Source organism: Buteo buteo, chromosome Z (assembly GCF_964188355.1).
Source record: "Buteo buteo chromosome Z, bButBut1.hap1.1, whole genome shotgun sequence".
Taxonomy (NCBI): Eukaryota; Metazoa; Chordata; class Aves; order Accipitriformes; family Accipitridae; genus Buteo; species Buteo buteo.
Genome location: NC_134204.1, coordinates 87580144 through 87603373, shown reverse-complemented (window position 1 = coordinate 87603373; position 23230 = coordinate 87580144). Strand labels below are relative to the sequence as shown.

At 47.1% G+C, this 23230-nt stretch overlaps 1 protein-coding gene across 1 annotated transcript; it reads left to right on the top strand.

The window, feature by feature from the left end:
• Window positions 1-1620: 1620 nt before the first annotated feature.
• ERAP1 (endoplasmic reticulum aminopeptidase 1) lies at window positions 1621-22919 on the top strand. Its single transcript, XM_075020852.1, is given in 30 exon segments — window positions 1621-1871; window positions 3118-3187; window positions 7254-7406; window positions 7408-7633; window positions 8670-8750; window positions 8753-8775; window positions 11199-11315; window positions 11317-11334; window positions 11916-12036; window positions 12394-12551; window positions 13116-13229; window positions 14083-14214; window positions 14751-14844; window positions 14847-14881; window positions 15028-15111; window positions 15558-15565; window positions 15567-15713; window positions 16212-16294; window positions 16579-16632; window positions 16742-16842; window positions 18179-18190; window positions 18290-18448; window positions 18539-18635; window positions 18638-18722; window positions 19483-19644; window positions 20511-20651; window positions 20725-20741; window positions 20776-20840; window positions 22774-22846; window positions 22849-22919. Coding segments are annotated over 30 exon segments (2952 nt in total).
• Window positions 22920-23230: the final 311 nt, after the last annotated feature.

Below are 23230 nucleotides of genomic sequence, written 5' to 3'. Positions count from 1 at the left end.
GGCTGGAGCAGGCAGGTGGTGGGGCGGAGGAGCTGGGCAGGGACGGGGGGATCTCCTGCAGCATGCCGTCTGCGAGCGGGCACCACCCCAGCCCTGGCGCCGGCTCTCCTGCCCCCAGCCCCTTCTGGAAGGGCCTGCCTGCTGGGCCCAGGCCCCTTGGTGTCCCTGTGGCGCTGGCCCGGCCCCAGCCCTGCATTCTTACCTGGTGGAGACGGCAGAGCCTTGGGGAAACCCCTGGTGCATCAGGCGTCAAAGGGAAACATGTGCTTTGCACCTAGAGGCTCTCTCACGAGCAGCGGGATTCATGTCCTGTCCTTGGCAGAGTCCCGGACACTGTGTGGCTTCCGTGCCATCGCTGGGCATCACTAGCTGCCGCAAGAGGAGGTCACAAAGGGCCCTATGACCTGCCAACGGGGCAGGGCATCCCCCCCGTGACACGGGCTCTCCCAGGGGAGTTGACCAGCCGCTGTCTCCGGCCGCAGCCTCCGGTCCCTCTGCGCGCCTCCCCTGCCACAGGCGGGACTCCCCAGCGCTGGCGCTCCCCCTTTGGACGGAGGCCTTGTGACGGTCTGACAAATTAGAGTCAATGTCTCAAACGTTCCTTCAGGAGCTTTGGCGGAGAAGACGGTCTCTGTAAGGACGCTGGAGGTTTGGCAACAGGACAATGTGGCCGGAGGAGAGGGCCCTGCGGACCGCGCTTCTCCCGAGCCGCAATCCCTTATCTTAAGTGACCAGGAGAAGGAGCACAGCACATGCGCCTGGAGGAGGGGGCCCCACGGAGGATGGGACTGTGCTTCTAGCTTAAGCGGTCATGCCGGCAGGGAAAGAGAGGCAACTCCCCAAAGCTCACCGACTAATTCCAGAGAACCCCAGGAACGGGAACGGCGCGTGTCGAGACCACCGACTAACACCCTACAAAAGAAGGGAGAACGAGTTCTCAGCACGCTCCCTCGGGAACTGGATCTCTACGCTGGCTGGACCAGCGCTGGACCCAGGACTGGTGAAACCCTTTTCTTCTCTTTCTTTCTTTCTTTCTTTCTTTCTTTCTTCCTTCCTTCCTTTCTATCTTTCTCTCTCTCTCCCTCTTCTTCTTCTCTCTTTTCCACAGTCCCTACGCCTCATCCTTTCCAACATAAACCGTTGACCGAGTCTGAGACTAGGAGCGGATCCAGCCGCCCCTGGGCTCCTCTTTAAGAGGGAGGCCAGAAAGCAAGGGGGTCTGCTCTGAACCTCCTGACCCAACGGGAGCGCTCTCCTTCTGACACAGTTTCATGTTCCTTTGTCCGCTTCTTTTTCTACACCTCCCTTCTCTTTTCAAACAGCGGCTTAATGACAGGATGCAAGGTTCATGTTGATGAGTGCACTTGTACTTGGGCAAGGTTAGCCAGGTTGAATCCACATGGATTGTTGTTTGAACTTCCCTGGTGCCGTTTCACCTTAGTTCTGACAAAGGAAATCCGTGAACCTGAGACGCTCCAACTTCGGGACGCGACATCTTAGTTGGCGTCACGGACAGGATTTCCCTTGTTGGAAGGGAGTTTCTAACGGGATACCAGACCTCCACTCGGAGAACGGGTGGGGAGGGTCTGGGAAGGATCTCTCAACAGTAAGTCAGGAGGGATGCGAGCAGTGGCAGGCATAGAGACCTGGGAAACATCTGCGTTGGACCGTTCCCCTGCTTTAGAGAGCCTAACTGGGCCATGTCCCTCAGAGTATTCCCAGCGCTGCCAGCGAGCCTCTGAAGGCAGCGGTGGATCTCCGAGCTGCAAGCGTGCCCAGCTGGAAGAACTCTCCAAACAAGTCGCTCTGTCACAAGAGGAGCTCAACAGGCAGCTCAGCCTCTGGAAACGTGAGCGGGAGATCGATCCGTGGTATCGCGCGCTGTCCCAGGCTGAGCGGCAGCCCTGCCCTGGGGCTGCACAAGGGGAAGGTTAGCCTGAATTCAGCCTCAAGCTGCCTGACCCAATGTGTATGGAAGGGTTAAAAGATGGAATTTTGGCCTGTGGATGAACACTGAGTAAGAAAGAGGTAACTAAAAACGTAGTCAGCACAGGGAACAGAGTTTATTGTCTATTGTTTGAAATGCTGACCATAGGGATAAGAAAGTAGAGCAAGCTTAGGGGAGGTAGTACGTGCGATAATGGAAGAATACAAGGCACCACGCATAATTTTGCTTACCTTGCAAAAGCCCTGCTATTGGTTAGAGCATAGCGGACGTGACTGATGGATTATGGTAATTTGCCACGTGCACAGAGCCCATGAACCAAGAGAAGGGATGACTATGGCACGTGCAGCGTGCCTGGCCAGCGGGTGCATGTGCCATAGGCTTCCTATGTTGCAATCGAGGCGTGTTTCGACACTCATTGGCCGCGAGTGTCGACACCCATTCCTCCACAAATGTATAAACTACCGGAGTTTTCCAAAGAGCAGTGGGCTGGTGTACGGCTAGGTCACCGTTGCCTCCGTGGGGATGCCCACGTAAAGCTGGCACCTACCGACTGCTGGACTGGGCTCGCGGCGCAAGACGGCACAAGAATGTACGGATGGTTCATCTTCTTCTTCACAGTCCTTGGGTCGGTATGTTAATAGTTTTTTTGCTTTGTAAAATACCCTTCGCATAACGCATGTGTGTAGTTAATAAAAAGCTTGCTCTTTCGCTTATAGTCAGTGTGTGTGTATTACCTTCTTGGGAATCCTCGAAACCACCCTAAAACACCCAAGTAACTCACAAGGCGAAGAAGACTGGACCCTTCCTTGTCTCTGCTGCGAGCAGAGGGAAGAACCTTCCCCTGAAGTGCCCCGCGTAATAGATTCGGTGCTCTTGGGGTGGAGGATGAAGAGCGCACAAGTAAGAGACAGGATCCAGGAGAAGCCAACCGCGCAGAGCTGATCCACCCATCCAGCCGCACGAGAACCCCTGCCACCAGAAAGCGCATCAAGTAGGAGTAACTGGAGATTCCTTACCGAAGGGCACTTGGCAAGCACCCGCTTGCCATCCAGACAATTGCTCTCGAGGGCTTTGCTGCCTAGCAGGGGCTCGCGTTGGCAATGTCACCGAGGGGCTGCTGAGCCTGGTGAAGCCCACGGATTGTCATCCGCTCCTACTGTTCCGTGTAGGGTGCAGCAATGCTGCGACGAGGCAACTTGGAACAAAACAAGACTGTATGTGTCTTGGGGCAATGTGAAAGTGAGCTGGAGCACAGGCGGTGTTTTCATCTATCCTCCCAGTCAATGGAATGAGTTTAGGAAGGAAGCGGATCCTCCAGACAAGCCCAGATTTTCTCACAGCCCTCGTAGAGGTACGCATGGGGCCAAGCACACCCTCCAGAGATGCCCTGCATTTCTCCAAGCCCTTGCAGGGGTGCACGTGGGGTCAAGCAGACCCTCCAGGAAAAGACCAGGGTCTCTCAAAGCTGTTGTAGGGGCAAGCGTGGGGCCAAGCAGACCCTCCAGAAAACCCCAGGGCCTCTCCAAGACCTCTCAGGGGCACACGTGGGGCGAAGCAGACCCACCGGAGAATCCCAGAGCCTCTCACAGCCCTTGGAAGGGCACTCATGGGGCCAAGCAGACCCTCCAGAAAACCCCAGGGCCTCTCCAAGACCTCTCAGGGGCACACGTGGGGTGAAGCAGACCCACCGGAGAATCCCAGAGCCTCTCACAGCCCTTGGAAGGGCACTCATGGGGCCAAGCAGACCCTCCTAGAGAAGCCCAGGGATTCCCAAATCCCTCACAGAAGCACGCGTGTGGCCAGCAGCCCTTCCAAAGAAGGCCAGTGCCTATCCAAGTCATCGCAGGGGCACACGCGGGGCCAAGTAGTCCTTCCCGAAAAGCCCAGGGCCTCTCACAGCCCTAGCAGGGGCAGGTGTGGGGCGAAGCAGACCCTCCAGAGAAGCCCAGGGTTTCTCCAGATCCTACCAGGGGCACATGTAGGGCCAAGCAGACCCTCCAGACAAAACCAGATTTTCTCACAGCTGTCATAGGGGCACGCGTGGGGCCAAGCAGACCTTCCAGAGAAGCCCAGGGGCTCTCACAGCCCTCTCAGGGATAAATGTTGAGCGAAGCAGATCCTCCAAAAATCCCAGGGCCTGCCCAGCCCCTCTCAGGGACATGCGTGGGGCCCAGCAGACCCTCCAGAAAAGGCCAGGATCCCTCAAACCCTGTCAGGGGCAAATGTAGGGAGAAGCAGACCCTCCAGAGAAGCCCAGGGCCTCTCACAGCCCTGGCAGGGATAAATCTTGAGTGAAGCAGATCCTCCAGAAATCCCAGGGCCTGTCCAGCCCCTCTCAGGGGCATGCATGGGGCCCAGCAGACCCTCCAGAGAAGGCCAGGATCTCTCAAACCCTGTCAGGGGCACACCTGGGGCCAAGCAGAGCCTCCAGAGAAGGCCAGGGTTTCTCAAATCCCTTGTAAGGGTACGACTCAGGGCAAGCAGGCCCTCCAGAAAAGGCCAGGACCTCTCGCAGCCCTTGTACAGGCACCTGTGGGGCCAACCAGACCCTCCAGAGAAGCCAGGGCCTCTGAAAGCCCTGGCAGGGATAAATCTTGACCAAAGCAGATCCTCTAAAAATCCCAGGGCCTGTCCAACCCCTGTCAGGGACATGCGTGGGGCTCAGCAGACACTCCAGAGAAGCCCAGGATATCTTAAACCCTGTCAGGGGCACACACAGGGAGAAGCAGACCCTCCAGAGAAGCCCAGGGCCTCTAAAATCCCACAGGGAGGCACGCGTGGGGCCAAGCAGACCCTCCAGAGAAACCTGGGGTTTCTCCAAACCCTGTTAGGGGCACACGGAGGGAAGAGCAGACCCTCCACAGAAGGCCAGGGCCTCTCATAGCCGTAGCAGGGGCACGCGTGGGCCAAGCAGACCCTCCAGAGAATCCCAGGGTTTCTCAAACCCCTCGCTGAGGCATGCATGGGACCAAGCAGACCATCCAGAGAAGCCCCGGGTTTCTCACAGCCCTCGTAGGGGCACTCATGGGGCAAAAGAAAACCTCCAGAGAAGCCCAGGGCCTCTTACAGCCCTCAATGGGGCAAGCATGGGGCCAAGCAGACCCTCCAGAGAAGCCCAGACCCTCTCCATGACCTCAGAGGGGCACATATGGGGACAAGCAGACCCTCCAGCGAAGCGCAGGTCCTCTCCAAGACCTCTCAAGGGCAAACATGGGGCCCAGCAGACCCTCCAGAGAAGCCCAGGGTTTCTCAAATCCATTGCTGAGGCATACGTGGGGGCAAGCAGACCCTCCAGAGAAGCGTATGGTTTCTCTACACCCTCTCAGTGTTACACATAGGGCCAAGCAAACCCTCCAGAAAAGTTGTGCGTTGCTCCAAGCCCTCTCAAGGTCATGCGTGGGGGGAAAGAGACCCTCCAGAGAAGTCCAGGGCCACTCACAGCCCTCGTAGGGGAAAGCATGGAGCCCAGCAGACCCTCCAGAGAAGCCCACGGTTTCTCAAATCCCTCACTGAGGAATACGTGGGGCCAAGCAGACCCTCCAGAGAAGCTCTGCATTGATCCAAGCCCTCTCGAGGGCACATGTGGGTCCAAGCAGACCCTCCAGGGAAGGCCAGGATTTCTTCAAACCCTGTCAGGGGCACACATAGGGAAAAGCAGACCCTTCACAGAAGGCCAGGGCCTCTCACAGCCGTAGCAGGGGCACGCGTGGGCCCAAGCAGACCCTCCAGAGAAGCCCATGGTTTCTCAAATCCCTTGCTGAGGCATGCCTGGGGCGAAGCAGACCATCCAGAGAAGCCCTGGGTTTCTCAAAGCCCTCGTAGGGGCACTCATAGGGCAAAACAAAACCTCCAGAGAAGCCCAGGGCCGCTCACAGCCCTCGCAGGGGAAAGCATGGGGCCCAGCAGACCCTCCAGAGAAACCCTGGGTTTCTCACAGCACTCGTAGTTGCACATGTGAGGTCAAGCAGACCCTCCAGCGAAGGCCAGGGCCTCTCCAGCCATAGCAGGGGCACACATAGGGCCAAGCAGACCCTCCAGAGAAGCCCAGGGTTTCTCAAATCCATTGCTGAGGCATACATGGGGCCAAGCAGACCCTCCAGAGAAGCTGTGCGTTGCTCCAAGCCCTCTCAAGGGTACGCGTGGGGCAAAGAAGACCCTCCAGAGAAGCCCAGGGCCACTCACAGCCCTCGTAGGGGAAAGCATGGAGCCCAGCAGACCCTCCAGAGAAACCCAGGTTTTCTCAAATCCCTCACAGAGGCACGCGTGGGGCCAAGCAGACCCTCCAGAGAAGGCCAGGATTTCTCCAAACCTTGTCAAGGGCACACGCAGGGAGAAGCAGACCCTCTAAGAAAAGGCCAGTGTCTCTCACAGCTGTCGTAGGGGCACGCGTGGGGCCCAGCAGACCCTCCAGAGAAGCCCAGGGCCTCTCACAGCCCTCACAGGGATAAATCTTGAGTGAAGCAGATCCTCCAAAAATCCCAGGGCCTGTCCAGCCCCTCTCAGGGGCATGCGTGGGGCCCAGCAGACCCTCCAGAAAAGGCCAGGATCCCTCAAACCCTGTCAGGGGCAAATGTAGGGAGAAGCAGACCCTCCAGAAAAGCCCAGGGCCTCTCACAGCCCACTTGGGGGCATGCGTGGGGACAAGCAGACCCTCCAGAGAAGCCCAGGTTTTCTCCATTCCGTCACAGAGTCACCCATGGGGCCAAGCAGTCCCTCCAGGGAAGCGCAGGATTTCTCCAAACCCTGTCAAGGGCACACGGAGGGAAAAGCAGACCCTCCACAGAAGGCCATGGTTTCTCACAGCCTTTATAGGTGTATGCGTGGGGACAAATAGGCCCTCCAGTGAAGCCCAGGCTTTCTCAAATCCCTCACAGAGGCAACATAGGGTAAGCAGACCCTCCAGAGAAGCCCAGAGTTTCTCAAGTCCCTCGCTGAGGCATACACGGGGCCAAGCAGACCCTCCAGAGAAGCCCAGAGCCTCTCACAGCCCTTGCAGGGGAACGCATCAGGACAAGCAGAGCCTCCAGAGAAGGCCAGGGTTTCTCCAGTCCCTGGTAAGGGCACGCGTGGGGCCAAGCAGACCCTCCAGGGAAGCGCAGGATTTCTCCAAACCCTGTCAGGGGCACACGTAGGGATAAGCAGACGCTCCAGAGAAACCCAGAGCCTCTCACAGCCCTCTCAGGGATAAACCTTGAGCGAAGCAGATCATCCAAAAATCTCAGGGCCTCCCCAAGACCTTTCAGGGGCACGCGTGGGGCTAAGCAGACCCTCCAGAGTAGGCCAGGGTTTCTCAAATCCCTCGCAGGGGCACGCGTGTGGCCAAGCAGACCCTAAAAGAGAAGCCCAGGGCCTCTCGCAGCCCTTGGAGGTGCACTCATGGGGCCAGGCAGACCCTCTAGAGAAGCTTGGCAGTGCCAGGGGCAGCAGCAGGCCTTTGCCCTGGGACGCAGTGAGTCTCCCCCGAGCACATCATCCTGCTGCGTTACCCCCTCCTCGTCCATCCAAAGCTCACCACCCCGGCCTTCGCCGGGACCACCACCGCAGCGGTTCTGGCTGTGCGGCACAGCCGGGACCCGCGCATCAGCCAGGCTGCCGTCCAGGCTGGGAGCACCTGCGCGGCACGGGAGGCATCGGGAATGAAGCAGCAGCCCTTGGAGCAGGTGGCCTTCCTCGGCGGGCACTCGCGTAATCCTTGACACACAAAAGTTTTGGGGAGTATCTGTGGTTATTTTGTAGGTGGGAAACGGCTCTGTTTTCACACCTTGGTGGGGTGAACACTGCACCTACAAAGGTCTGTGACTTAAACCCTTTGTTTTTCCCCTGCTTAGAGTGCTTGCAGCAGCACAGTTTTGCTGACAGCTGCACGAATGGCCTTCCTGTTGTGATGGAAAAGGACTTAACTGCAAGGTTCAAGCAAACAACTTATTTGAACTTCACTTACAGACTTAATACGTCACCATTACAGGTTTTACAGATACAATGGAGGAATGCACTATTGCGATTTTTTAAGGCAGGAGTAGTACCTTATTACAACCGCAAGCGATTCACAGACAACCACAAACGCATTTACAAACTTAAAGCATAAACAATATTCACTTACCCCTCCAGGTAAGGGCTCTCAGTCCCAGGGAAGTTACCTTGACCAGTGTCCCGATTGAGGGGGTGGAAGGGTTTCCTTCGCAAGCCAACTGTATAGTTGGAGAAGTGACTCCCCCCCATTTCCAACCTGAATCTTAGAGTTTTTATCCCCTGATTTGTGAAATGGTGTGTATGACTATGTCTGAGTGGATTATGATATATGCCTAAATGGATTCTGTATATCTGAGTGGAGTTTCCCCTTATCTTTCCTTCATCAGTCTGTGATTGTTTGAATACACAAGGTTGTCATTTGAAACTGAAGCTGAAACCCTCCAGTTTTGGTTTTTTTTACCTTGCTTCCTCAGCAACTGAATAGTGGTTGGATTGAGACTCAGGGCATACTATTTGTTAAGGGATTTCAAGGCTCAGTTCAGGTTTTGGTTCTTTGAATGGTGCAGCCACTGCCCTGTTTACTTTAGGGTTTATCAAGACAACCCAGGGCTAAGCTGCCTACACAGCTCCCTGTGAGTTGCCTCTGCAGAGAGACAGGGCCTCAAGGCAACCCAAGGCTGGGTCACTTTTGTAACCCCCATGAGTAGCCTGCGTGCACTAGACATGGTGAAACTCGTTTGTGAGCTATGAGCCCGACAATCCACACACCCATGTTTCCACCAACCAGCCTTCCAAGCCAGGTTTTCAATTAAGGTGAGGCGGGAACCAAAGCACCTGCACTATCCAATACCCCAGTTGTGGGTGGATACTTTTAATGGTGTGCTGTTGATTGATGACCGTTGAAAGGAGAAAGCAAAATGAGAACAGAATATCCAGGCAGTTGCTGTTAATGGGAATGGTGATCTGAACATTACCGCAGGTCTTTTATGGGAGTGTGTGGTGCTGCTGCTGGTGGTCTTGGCACAAGGTTGAAAAGGAATGAATAAAATAATGCGTGTGGCTTCCTGCTTCTCAGCAGAGATGCAAGAATGGTCAGCCCAATGTGTGTCTATAATCTTTATTTTACTCACAAAATGCTTTCCGTGTTGATCTTATATTTTAAGATTAATGATGAAATACATATGAATAAGTACACGATTCATGTGTATTAACTTACTTGTCAGATAAGCAGGAGTGTCTCTGTGAAAAAAAACCCCAAACTTTGGAGTTCAACAAAAATCTCAGCATGAAAGTGCCGTATACTTAATAGCAACAAATATTGTTTGCAATTATAAATATGTATGCATACCTAGGGTGAACTACATTTTGTACATTTGATCTTACTTTGGGTGTAAGAGATTCTTCATAATTTCTTCTGTACTATTTGTTGCTAGTTTGCAAGGAAACTAAGCCTTATAGCTGAGGGAACAGCACCACCACCACCCCCGCCCAGTACTTTTCAGATATGAAACACTTTGAAAGTTGGTATAAGAAATCAATTCTTTTGTAGAGAAATGGATAAAGTAATGAATAAGGAGTGGGTGCCAGTGTTACAGTTCAGTGTGGCTAAACACGTTCCAGGTCTAAGTTAGTTAGCTAAGGCCCTCTGTAACCAAGAGGGGAAAATGGATACCTCCACCACACAACTCATTTTATGCTTAACTAGATATCTGTGGTACCTGATCCACGGTCTGGAGAAGTTCACTTCTCTCGTGTAAGAACGGCTGCTGAGATTTATACAGCTTCTACTCAGCTGAAGTTGTGTGAGATTAATTCAGTCATGTGCTGGCAGACACTGAGGATAACTGAAGCAGTGAACAGTATTTTTGTTTTTCTACTTTTGCCAATGTAGAACTAAGTAATGCTTACAAATGAAACTGCCTGTATATACACAAGTGTATTGGCTTTGTGTGGCAAGGTTTTGGTAGCGGGGGTGGTTACAGGGGTGGATTCTGTAAGAAGCTGCTGGAAGCTTCCCCTGTGTCCGACAGAGCCAACACCAGCCGGGTCTAAGATGGACCCACCGCCAGCCAAGGCCGAGCCCATCAGCGATAGTGGTAATGCCTCTGTGATAACATTTTTAAGAAGGAAAAAAAGGTTGCTGGACAGACACAGAAACGGCAACCAGAGAGAGAGTGAGCACATGTAAGAGAAACAACCCTGCAGACCCCCAGGTCAGTGAAGAAGGAGGGAGAGGAGATGCTCCAGGCACCAGAGCAGAGATTTCCCTGCAGCTGGTGGGGAAGACCATGGTGAGGCAGGCTGTCCCCCTGCAGCCCAGGGAGGTCCATGGTGGAGCAGATCTCCACCTGCAGCCGGGGGAGGACCCCAAGCTGGAGCAGGCAGGTGCCCAAAGGAGGCTGTGACCCTGTGGGAACCCCACGCTGGAGCAGGCTCCTGGCAGGACCTGTGGATCTGTGGAGAGGGGAGCCCACGGAGCAGGTTTTCTGGCAGGACTTGTGACCCCGTGGGGGACCCATGCTGGAGCAGTGTTCTCCTGAAGGACTGCACGCCGTGGAAAGGACCCACGCTGGAGCCGGTTGTGAAGAACTGCAGCCCATGGGAAGGACCCACACTGGAGAAGTTCGTGGAGGACTGTCTCCCATCGGAGGGACCCCATGCTGGAGCAGGGGAAGAGTGTGATGAGTCCTGCCCCTGAGGAGGATGAAGCGGCAGAAATAACGTGTGATGAACTGACCGTAAACCCCATTCCCCGTCCCCCTGTGCCGCTGGGGGGCGTTGGTAGAGAATCCGGGAGTGAAGTTGTGCCCGGGGAAGAAGGGAGGGGTGGAGGGACGGAGTTCTGAGATTTGGGTTTATTTCTCATTACCCTACTCTGGTTGATTGGCAATAAATTGAGTTAATTTTCCCCAAGTGAGTCTGTTTTGCCCGTGATGGTAACTGGTGAGTGAGCTCTCCTGTCCTTAACTCGACCCACAAGCCCTTGGTCATATTTTCTCTCCCGTGCCCAGCTGAGGAGGGGGGAGTGATAGAACAGCTTTGGTGGGCACCTGGCATTCAGCCAGGGTCAACCCGCCACAACATGTATGTGTTTTTTTATCTGTGTGGGGAAGAATAGCCACGGGGATGACTTCTTTCCAATGTATCTTTAATGTACTATCTTTAAAATGTAGTATCTTTAAAAGGTAGTCCCTTTAAACTGAGGAGAAACACAACAATTGTTGGCGCCAAGGTCCTCACAGGTGGTGCTACTGGGTGATGGGCTGTGCCTGTTCTTTAGGTGAAATCTGTGAATATAATGCCCTGGCTTGTTAAGGACCATTTTGATACCACTGTCAAGATGACTACGTACCTTGTGGCCTTTATTGTTTCAGATTTTAAATCCATCAGCAAAAATAACCGGTCATGGAGCTAAGGTAACTCTGTCTCATTTTATAAGAGCTTTTTTGTGTTAAGTCTGTGTGAATACATAATGGTTTACTTTTCAGTTAAATCATTGGATTTATATATCTCGATGTTTTACAGGAACGAAAGGAGAGAATTAAATTGGTTTGTAATTGGATGATGAGTTTGCATACTGAGCTTTGTTAGTTTCAGAAGATTTTGGTAACAGGCTTGCTTTTTTCTATCATTATATGCATTGGTAACATAGTTTGTTTCATGTAAGATTATATAATCAAGGGCAAATGAAATACAGTTTTCATGGAGAATCAGCACTAAAATAAACCTGTGTCAGTTGAATGACCCTAGCATGGTAGGGGTGGAAATTGTAGAAGTCTTTGTAGGGGCATAGTGGTTCTGGTGGGTAAGTTTTAAAACTTGTGTTCCTAATTCTGATAATATTTTTATGCAAATGTTTTAGTAACTCTTGTATGAGAACGGTTAAGTGTGTGCTCTAGCATCCCTTTTTGTGGTCATTCAAGTAACTGTGATGAAGAACAACTTCTGTCAGCTTTTGATGCTGGTATTGGAAGTGCTGCCTTCTTGTCTGCTGTAGATTTCTGTGTGCACAGTGCCAGACAAGACCAACCAAGCTGATTATGTGTTGGATGGGGCAGTGAAACTTTTAGACTTCGACGAGGATTACTTCAGCATTCCATATCCTCTACCTAAACAAGGTAAGTGTTAAATGACTTGATGTATTCGAGAACATTATTAAGCATAGAGAGTAAAATAGCAGTAAAAATCAGTAATTTAGAGTATTAAGACTGGGCAAAGTTAGGCTCACAGACTTTTAAACTGGCTGCTTCACAGAACTTAAGGACAGATTGAAAAGCTTCACTGAGAACTTCAAATCCTTGTGCTCTGTCTAGAGATTGTTTTAAAGTATGCTTTTGTGATTACATTTAAGAGAGCCCTTGGAAGCATGTGTGATACCTGTGCCTGTGTGGGAGCAATCAGGAAGTGGGATGAGCAGGTGAGCGAGTTCTTTATGGATTAAAATGATACTAGTACTATTTTAATGTTTTTTCTAGGTTTAGCAGCTATTCCTGATTCTCAGTCTGGTGCTATGGAAAACTGGGGATGGCCCACATACCAGGAATCTGTGTTGTTGTACAACCCTGAAAAGTCCTCAGCATCTTCTAAACTTTGGATTAGTAGTATGGTAATAGCCCATGAGCCGGTTCGTCAGGTGAGATTTGGGGAAGAATAAGGAGTTTGAATGAGCATGAGGAGGGGTCGGGGACAATGGATTCTGTGTGGGTAGGGGGATCTTGGCGCTATAAGCTGAAAATAGCTGCTTTGGCTTGAAGGTGCTCTTCTGTGAATCATGAGCACTGTTTCTGGTGAAGGAGTCCCGGCAGGCTGCATAGACGTGGAGGGCTGTAAAAGTAAATGTGTTCAGTTCAGCGACTGCAATGCTGCGGGGCCTTTGCACCAAGCCCTTGAAGCTAATTGCAGGTCACCAAAATAGGAACATAAAAGTTTTGAAAGGTTAGCTATTTTGTATGTGGCTCTCCTGCCAAAAGTGGTTTCTTTACAAGGTTCTTGGTACATGAGTGGAAGCCAGTGTTTTAGTGTATTACCATTAAAATGAGAAATGCAATGGGAAGATGCCAGAGCAAGCTGTATCACTACAAAAAGTTCCTTAGAGGTCAATAGCATACTATAAATGCAGTTTCTTAGAGGTCAGTAGCAGCTTTTGTGATAAATTGTGTATTTAATTTCAGAAGCTCTTCCCCCCTCCCTCCCGCAGCGGTTTGGCAACCTCATTACCATGGAGTGGTGGAATGATCTGTGGTTAAATGCAGGGTTTGCAAAGTTTATGGAGTTCATGTCAGTCAGCATTACCCATTGAGAACTGAGAGTTGTAAGCAGCAGTTACGGTATTTTTGTTTTGTAACTGCCTTCTGAATCCACTTGTTAAGGATAAAGATCAAGCAGATTTTTGCTGTGAATTACTTTTAAATTTCTGTTTGTGAGGATTACCTGATGTTAACTCTGAAGAGTAGGGATGTTGATTTACCTACATGTACATGTTTTCAGGAACTTATGATGGAATTTAATGATTGCAGTGAAAGTGTATTCTTTTTTTAAAGACATTTAGACTTCCAAAAGTGTAAAGAAAGTATTTTATCTTATTTCATCAAATAGGGTGAGACTTGAAAACACTAAAATCCTTCCACTAGCTTTATCAGAGGTCCGATACATGAAATTTTCTACCAAAGTGAGAAGAACAATGCATCTGGGCAGAATTTTGCCATAGCACTGCAGTGGCATGATAATAGGAAAATTCACCATTTTGGGGGGGGTAGGTTGGAGGGGGTAATTTGTTTTGTGGTTACTGACCACTCTGTTGGAATGTGCAGGTGTCTTTAAGCCTCACTAGCTCAACTATTTTTAGAATCACAGAATGATAGAATGGAATCACAGAATGGTTTGGGTTGGAAGGGACCTTTAAAGGTCATCTCGTCCAATGCCCCTCTGCAATGAGCAGGGACATCTTCAACTAGATCAGCTATTTAGGTTAGTTTAGAACACTAGGACTTATTTCGCTGTATTATTGTTTGGCGGGAGTTATGCTCTGGAATAAAAGAAAGATATGGTTTGCTGTCTTTGTATGATTTAAAGATCACGTGGAATGGACCGAAAAGTGAATGAATAGGGGTTCAGTGGTCACAGAGCAAAATGTAGTAGTAATATTTGGTTTTGCCTACTATTAGGAAGACTATTTCTTAAGGAGATGCTTTCATGCCATGGCAGTGGATACATTAAATTCCTCACAACATTTATCTACTCCTGTGGAAGGTCCAGCTCAAATTTTAGAGATGTTTGATAATGTTTCTTATGAGAAGGTAAAATACAAAACTGTTACTGATTTCGGTTGTACTGCTTGTACTATACAGTTGTATCTTACTGATTTCACCCCTACATAGAATACCTGGCACATGGTATTAATGGGTTTATGACTTGAATAGTTCCTTGTTCAAAACACCTGGGTGGATTCAAATGGCAGTTGCCTTTTTGATTTCTAAAATGAGGAAGCCTTTACTTCCTCCATCTGTTCTATAACAATTTAGTCTTAAACCATTTTGGGGAGTTCTTAACCCAAGGACCATTTTTCACTGGAGCATTATACGGTGCTGGCTTGTATAGTAATTAAAAAAATAATAGTGTAACTTACTCAATCTGTGATATTTTTAAGAGTGACGATCACACAAACCCAAAGAAGTACTATTTCAGTATACGTAAAACCCAATTACTTTTTAATCAGAGACACATACAAAAATGTACTGTTATGCAGATGAGTGGCATGCTGAAATTCTTCTGAAGCAAGCATCTTGCTAGGTAAGGAGTAGTTTTGTAAACACTTTGCCACTCTTCTTCTCAGGGATCTTGTATATTAAGTATGCTGAGGGACTACCTGACTGCTGGTGTGTTTAAAGCTGGACTTGTGCAGTACCTGCAGAAATACAGCTATTGAAATAAAAAAATGAAGACCCGTGGAACAGCATGATGAATGCAAGTATTCCTTATTTTTTTTTTTTTTAGATTTCATCACTTCTTGTGAATGATGCATCTCTCTAATATATTACTGAAGACTGTGACCAGTACTTATGATTATGACATCAAAGTGAGATGACCAAAACTTTTTTTTTCCCTTTCAGATTTGCCCTACAGGAGTTACTAACAAAAATGAACCACAAGCTGATGGCTTTTGCAGAAGAAGCCAACAGTCATCTTCATATGCAGTAAGCATCTAGTTTTTTATCCATCAGTATTTAGGAATTTGACACACGTATCTGTGCCCTCAGGTTTATTCTGTGCCATGGCATTGATACATGCACCTTCCAAAAGCATTCTTTGCCACTTAAGCATGGTTCTAGGGAGAGTGTAAGTTTCTTCCGTTCCATTGGAAATCTGTTTTTTTCTGTGATTGGACAGAAATTCTGCTCCTGTGCCCAGGGCTGACTGAAAAACAGCAGTACTTCAAGAGTTGCCATTATCTATATGAAAGTGTGCACAAGAAAACCAGATGGAGACGTCATGATATCCAGTCTAAACATACCTCTGTAGAGTTTACAAATACCCAGCAGCTTGTACAGAGTTCTTACATACCCATTTCTGTTTCACTGGCAACGTACTGCCATCTTCCACTTCTTACATGTCTTCTTTTTCCCTTGCTACTAAAAACAAGCACTGGACTAGGAGAAACTCTTGATGAGAGGGCAACAATGGGCACTTGGACACTGCAGAAAGGTTTTCCCCTGCTAACTGTCACAGTGAGAGGGAAGAATGTCCACCTGCAGCAAGAGTACTACGTGACAGGGGTAGATTCTCCTCCACCCACAGGGTAAACAAAATGGGGAAATCTCAGCACGCAAACAGAAATACTCTCGAATGGCAGACAGTGATGTATGCTAAGAGCTTTTACTGTTGTTTCTTAAGGAATGCTCCCTGAGCTGTTTGGTCATGAGTCTGTCCCTGTGTAGCTCAGGATCAGCAGTACTCGTAGGCGTCGTTGGACCCTGTGTGCCTGGCCGAGGTGCCAGCAGCTGCAGAGCTGCAGTGCCTGGGCATCTGGGTGAGCGGGGTGAGCCTGAGCTGGAGACATGCTAGTGGTACTAGGCTGGAAAGTTCATATTGTGGCAGCTTTAGTGTCCGTGACCTGCCAGGCAAACTAAATGAAAGGCAGCAAGATGCATCTGGCACTGCACTGAAGTCAGAGGTGTGAGTGCAGCCTGTTGCTGCTACTGTGTGGGCAAAAGATTTTACTCGGTGGTTAAACTGGGACAAGTTGGAGAAACTTTGGTGAAGTTCTTCCATTAAACAAAGCACTTCTGTTTTGCAGTAGATACCTGTGGCATGTGCCACTAACCTACATTACCAGTAAATCTGACACTGTTCAGAGATTTTTGATGACAACTAAAGCAGGTAATTTCTTTGACTATTTCGGTGATTAATTTATTCAAAGTTTGTTTGCAAGCCTTTTAGTTTTGCAGGTTTTTTTTCAGAATGGGGAACTGGAACAACTAGTCCCGGAGAAGCAAATACTGGTCAGCTCAATAATATCGCTGTAATGATCTCTTAATATTTTCAGAAACCATGCTGCTTTAATGTCTTTAAATCACTGAAATGAGAGTAACAGTATTACTAGGTATAGTACTAGGATATGTTTGAATCACAAAGAAAAAAAGGAGTTACGCTTTTGTTTCCAGATTTTACTAACCTTCCGGAAGAGGTGGAGTGGGTTAAATTCATTATTTATTATTAAATTCATTATTATCATTATTCATTATTCAATAAATAAATTCATTATTTATTATTAAATTCATATTTATCATTAAATTCATTCATTAAATTTGTGGACACGAATGGGAATGGTGCACTATGAAGATGATGGGCAGGATCATCTGATCAACCTTTTGAAAGAGAACTATACAGTGATTAACAGCAAAGACAGAGCAAGTCTCATTAACAAGGTATCCAGGTCATGAGGTAAGGCCTTCTGTCCAAGTCTGAAAAACATACTAATTCTGTATTTGTGAGTATATACCACAGAAGAAGGAAGTGTTGATAATGTATATAGTATTCATTAAATCTGCTTAAATAGACTGAGAGCATATTTTTTTCTTGCTTACAGCTGTGTAAACCAAGGATTTCTCTTGATTACAGTGGACTTATCCAAGCCGGCTAAGTGAGACGTGTTGTGTTCAGTGGAACATGTTAATGGAAGGATGCCAGTGTGAAGTGATGGACTAGGATAATGTTTTTGCACCTGGAAAGGTACCAGTGCCATTTGTCAGTTAGAAACAAGGCTATTACAGTCATAAAGATGTGATGCAATGGTGATCGTGATTAGTCTTAGTTCTGTGGAGTGTTAGAAAAGGCTGTGTCTTAGAGGTGCTTTGCAAACAGTTGTGCATAGCCTGGCACAGAGACCTAAGGAACCAACAGGAGTAACTATGGGTCTGAGTGTATGGTGTTCAAGAAAGAGGGTAGTGGGGAGAGCTGGAAGATAATTAAGATCAGAGGAATTTGATGTGGCAGCTCACAAGGCAATGTCAGCGGGGCTGGCCAAGATTTTCGTCTGGACAGCAGAAGAAAGGTCCTTCTAGCTTGAAAAGAGGAGAGTGAAGAAAGATTGCTCAGCATGTTCAAGGAGCTTAGAGAGGAAAGGAAGAAGGGACAACTAGAGATGCAAATTGGGTTAAGCAGAGTTCGTTTTACGATGGATGACTAGAACATGCTTGTATTTTGAGGCAGAAGAGGCAGGTGAATAAGGACAAAATGAGAATGTGTGCAGGGAGCTGACATGGAAAGGAAGCAGAAAAAAGGTTTCACAGAAGGATGAAAAAATGAACAGGGCGAGTGAGAAAAGACGTCTTGCATTTTCTCTGCTCTTAGAAGAAACCATTGAGATGTGTCCTGGCAGAGGTAGAAGACAGTTTGCAAAGTCAGGTAAAGACAGTGAAGAAACAGCTGGGATTGTAGCTTTGAGGTTTACTGCAGGCTCGATATCTACATGTTGAGCTAGAAAGGTGTTGATGAGGAAATTATCTGAGTCATTGGATTCCTTCCGTATGTATGTGGTTTGTAGAGCAAAAGCAGTAATGGGGAAAGAGCACGAGGGAGAGGCTGTGCTGGGATAACCTTGGCATGTGAGAGATGGGGGGAAAATGTTGATCTTTAAATCTTTCTCTTACAGTCCATTTCTTACTGCAAAGATTAAATGCTAGGTTTCATAGCTTTTGTAGCTGCTCAGCCACATTTCACTCCAAAAAGCAAAGTCAGAAGGGATTTGGAAATACCTATAAGGCTTTCCTATTTGTATAGTTTTCTGGAAAACTTTTGGCTTGGATTTTGCTTTTAAGTTTGCCTTTTAAGTTTATTTACAACTTGTTTATCCCCTTTCTTCTACTTCCTTAGAATAAAAAAAAATGGTCAGTTTCCAAAGCTTTTGATTTAACTTTATATCTGAAACATGAAAGACAAATCGTGCCTGTACTCCAAGGCATGAATGAACTAATGGCTATATACAGGCTCATGGAGAGGAGGGATATGGATGGTACAGAAAAACAGTTAAAGGTAACGTTGTAAGTATCTAGAACTTTCTAACTCTGCCTGTACCCTGTAAAACGCACTTTTAAATATATCTTTATTGTTACCTTATTTTAGGAGTATATAGTCAGTCTGTTTAAATACCTGATTGACAAGCAGTCTTAGCGTGATGAAGGCTTAGTGTCTGAGACGTTGCTTAGGCACTCGCTCCTGCTGTTGCGTGCCTGCACAGGTACCAGCCACGTGTGGACAAAGCCAAAGGGTATTTTACAGAATGGCAGAAATCCAATGGAACCTTGAGGTCTGTTCTTTTTATTAATTTAAGTTACATTTAAGTTATTTATTAAGTAATTTAATTTATATATTAATTCCAATTATTTAAGTTAATTCCAATTAAATTAATTACAATTTAAGTTAATTTATGAAAAGAGCTAAACTTCAGTCCTTTCCACACTCTGATGTTGAGCTTCTTAGTTTTGTATCTTTTACTTTAGCTTCCCAGTGCCTTTACAGTTTGGTGCATATGTGTCCAGACTAGCACATACATCATGTGGTACTCCACAACTTGGGCTGTTAAAGATGTTCAGAAAAGTGAAAATAACAGGTATTCATTCATTTCTGTGTCTAAAGATTGACCTATACCCACTGTAAAACCAGGTAACTGCTGTTCATGAACTTCGCCTAATTTTTGTTTCTCATCATGACATAAGAACTCCCTAAAACACCCTCCAAAATGTCTCTGAGGGATTGTTTGGGGCAGGCCAAAGAAGACTGTATTGGTATTTGACTGGGTGTAGTCATGAAAGGAATATACAAAAATAAAGAAAAAAAAAAAAAGGGAATGCCGAGTCCAGAATTTCTGGAAGTCATTTCCAAGGCAGGAACAATACATTTAACTGTATCCTAGGCACAGGGATCACTTTCTAACACACCTGAGGGACCAGTATTTTTTAATAAATTGTCTGCTATGCCAGTTGATGTGTGACAGTGACATGGTTGTGTTTCTACATGCTTTATACAAATACGAAGTGGAGAGTAACTTGGTATTCAACTTCTTGCAGTTTGCCAGCAGATGTGAAGACAACAGTGTGTGCTGTTGGAGCACAAACATCCGAAGGCCAGGATTTCCTCCTTAGTAGATGCAGAATGCACTCTTTCAGTGTGGAGAGAAAGAACATGAAATTAGCTCTCAACCTCAGCAGAAGTAAGGACGAACTTCAGTGGTAAGTAGCTACACAGGAACAGAAATGTGTTTGGAGAAAATTTATGAATGCTGAAACAGGAAGTAGAATTATTCAGAGTCTTGTTTTATAGCTTTTGAATTCCATGATGTATAAAGTACTTTACAGAGTTAATATGGTCAGAGGAAGTGGCTGCACCTTTTCATTCCTGTGTTTTGGTGTCAGGAGTCAATGCGTTCAGAATTTGCAGTAGCAAACTAGGACAAAATACCGTAAAACAGCTTTTCAGATACCTTATCTTTGCTTGGCAGACTCTTCTTTATTTACCTTAGTCGTTGTTTTGATTACAGGTACATATGCTGTACATCTCTAATAAAAATTTGAGGTTTCCTGCTTTTAACAGAGCTGAGCACCACTGAGTTTTCCAGGTGTCAGCTTCAAACCGTACTTTTTGTGAACCTGATTTCTGCCATTCAATGGGGGTGATGGTATGGGAAACTGATGTAGCTCTGTTCAGACATCACTGGAGACATACGTTAGCTGTTTTGTAATGTCACTATTTATTCTTTGCATTGCGCTGCTGTTCGGACACCTTAGTCATGAGCAGCAGTGAGGTTCATATTAATTTGGAAATTGAGTAGGAGCAAAATGTAGCCTCATTTTTATCCTTTGTTTTCAGAATACAGGTCTGCCAAGTAACTGTAATTGTGAAAGTAACAGAAATGGGAAAGATGGATGTGGTGGAGGAGTACATTGTGACAGGTTGGAAGTAACCCAGCAGAAATGATGTGTCAGGACCTTGAGAAATGTGAACTCTCTCTACTATAGTACCAAATACTAAGGGAATGGTAATTTGTTAACTTTATCTACTGGTCTAAACAACTTCCATTTCTGTTATTAATTCTTAGGTTAATGGATCAAGGTCTGCATGGTGACATCATAAGAACTCAGGATCTTCCATTTATTGTTGTATTTGTTGCCAAAACCTCATCTGGCTATCATCTACCTTGGACATTTTTAAAAGAAATTTGGGACAAAGTTGTAGAAAAGTAAGGAATGTACGCTGTTGTACTGCTCTCTCTACCGAATTGTACTTTAAAATTCTACTTTCTACAAAAATAGACATTTTCTGAGTAGAGGTGATTTTTTTTTGCCAGATTTGACGGTGTTCAGATTCCGTAGCAAGAATTGTCAGGGGAGTGACAAGCCAGTACTCGACGAGGTCACAGCTTGCACAGGTAAGCCATTGGGATTCTGGTTTTAAAAAGTAGTTGCAGTATAACTGAAATGAAAATTTGGATTAAATCTTAACAAGGTAAAAGCATGACCAGTTATGAAGCATTAGGGTAATGTCCTGCCTTTTCCTTGAAAAAAGATTATAGCAGTGATGAGTTAGATTTCTCAAGGGAGAGCATTAAGCCAATGACAAGGAGAAAGATGTTCTTTGTTTAGGCAGTGGGATTGGGTGCGGAGTGTGAATGTTTGTCTGCCAAAGCATTCATGGTTTACCTGCCTCTATTGATATTTTCTGCCCACTCTGGAAAGTAGTGGGGAAAAACAAAAGTAGGTGTTTTCACTGAGCGGACAGAAGAAAAATGCTGAAGGACAGTGAGAAATACACCACTGTTCTACATCTTCTATTCTGGGGAAAATCCTCCATGGTCCTGGATGTCATATATGATAACCGTTTTGTCTACTTATTCCACAATCTCTGTAAAAAACCCCAGACTGGTCAATGTGCAGATTTAGTGGCATCCCCGACGATTTCTTTTCAAAAGCTGCTGCTTTTGTTGCGAGTTTGAAATTTTCTGCTTTAAGGCAAAACACAGCCATAAGTAATGCAACCGTAGTAAATATAAAGTGAAAGGATATAGGGAGCAGTACATTGTGTTGCACTTAGTTCTCAGTCTTCATTTACATCTGAGTGGACTCTCACAGTGTGTCAATAGCAGTGTCTTGGCCCGTGGCATGGACTGCAGGGACCTTTCTGTGTCCTACCCAGAAATGTGGCCGCATCTCCTGTGGGGACCCGTGGGACTTAGGTACACATCTGTGGACACAAAGTCAGTATAAGGTTGAGAGAGAAAAATCCAGCAACTCCCTTCCTTGTATCCTATTGGTATCTTTCTTGTACTTTGTACAAGTATTTGCATCTTGTATTGTACTCATCAAGGTAAATTATCAGAAAATTATGTTTTTAATTTACACAATATGAACACTCACTGTATCTTTTGAAATTATCTGTCTACCATTAACACTAACTCAAGTCTGAGGTTGTGTTAAGTTTCCACAACGAGCCTTGTGAGCAGGAGTGCTGCCTTTAAAAACAAAAAAAGGAAGGAAAAAAAAGGTGAGGAGGGCATCTGCTAACACTTCCAGCAGCCACAGGGAGCACAGTGGCTTCCAGGTGTGGAAGCAGCCTCCAGATTCCCAGTGGCTGCATTCCTCGGTGCTTCAAGGATGAGACTAGTGGCTTCCCAAGCACTGGGGGACTCAGAGGGGGTTTTTTTTAGAAAACTAAAAAGAGGCACTGACTTCCCTGTGTAGGGAAAATGTCTGGAAGTACTTTACCATCAACAATGCTACTGCTACCTCTCCAAATGGGTTGAACGAGTGGCTCGCAGGCAAAGGTAGATGACTTTACGGAGTCACTCTAAAAACAGCTGCGAGGTCTGGTGCCTGTCCCACCCCGTTGCCTGTATCAGCAGGAGCAGCCGTTTCAGCTCACAGTCTGGGACATGAACCAGGTTTAATCAGGTGAACATGTGTTACGAGGCAGAGCAGCCATGAGGCAGAGCAGGGGATGTTCATTCTCCCCAGTGGCATCTGCACTGAAATGCTGCCGTCCTGCCTGTGGGTGCCGCGGCTTAAATGGTTGTAAGGGTTTGTTGAATGAGCAGGAACCAGACACATCCCCACACACGACATTAACAGTTCTTTCAGCAGTGTTTTTTTTACAATTGAATTTGAAATGTAGTCTTCCTCAGCTTGTGAGATCCAGCCGCTATGAAACCTTTATAAAAAACTGTTCTTGGTGTGGAGTGGGGGGGGAAGAGGGGTGGAAGACCCAAGGTCAAGTTCGAGGATCACAGATTTCTTGCTGGTCTTCCTGTGCACCTGAGAGACATGGCTGTCTCTTCATCAACTGTTCTTCCACATTTTTGTCCACAGGTGAAAGAATTCTTCCGTTCTCTGGGGGAAAAAAGTGCACGGCTTCACTGTGTCCAGCAAGCTATTGAAACCATTGAGACAATATACAATGGATAGATCGAAATTTTGAGAAACTCAAAACAATGTTGCAAAACAACCATCTGTAAATTAAGGCACCTTGCTTATGTTTGTCAGAAATAACTGAAAAGCAGTGAAAATTCAGGGCTGGAGGGAGAGCTCAGTTGTATAAATTAACTTCCGTGGAAGGACCTGTAAGGCAGCCTAATGCTGCTGCTCAGTATTTTTTCTCTCTGATGGTTGTGGTTTGCTGGGAACAGAACTACACCATTCACTGATCTTTTTCACCAGGCAATGCTTGTAAGAGAAAAGGAACAATGAACATTGTACTGAGGTGTAGGGGAGGCTGGCTACTAGAAATCTGAAATACATTGCTTCTGAGAAAGCAGAAGGTACTGGG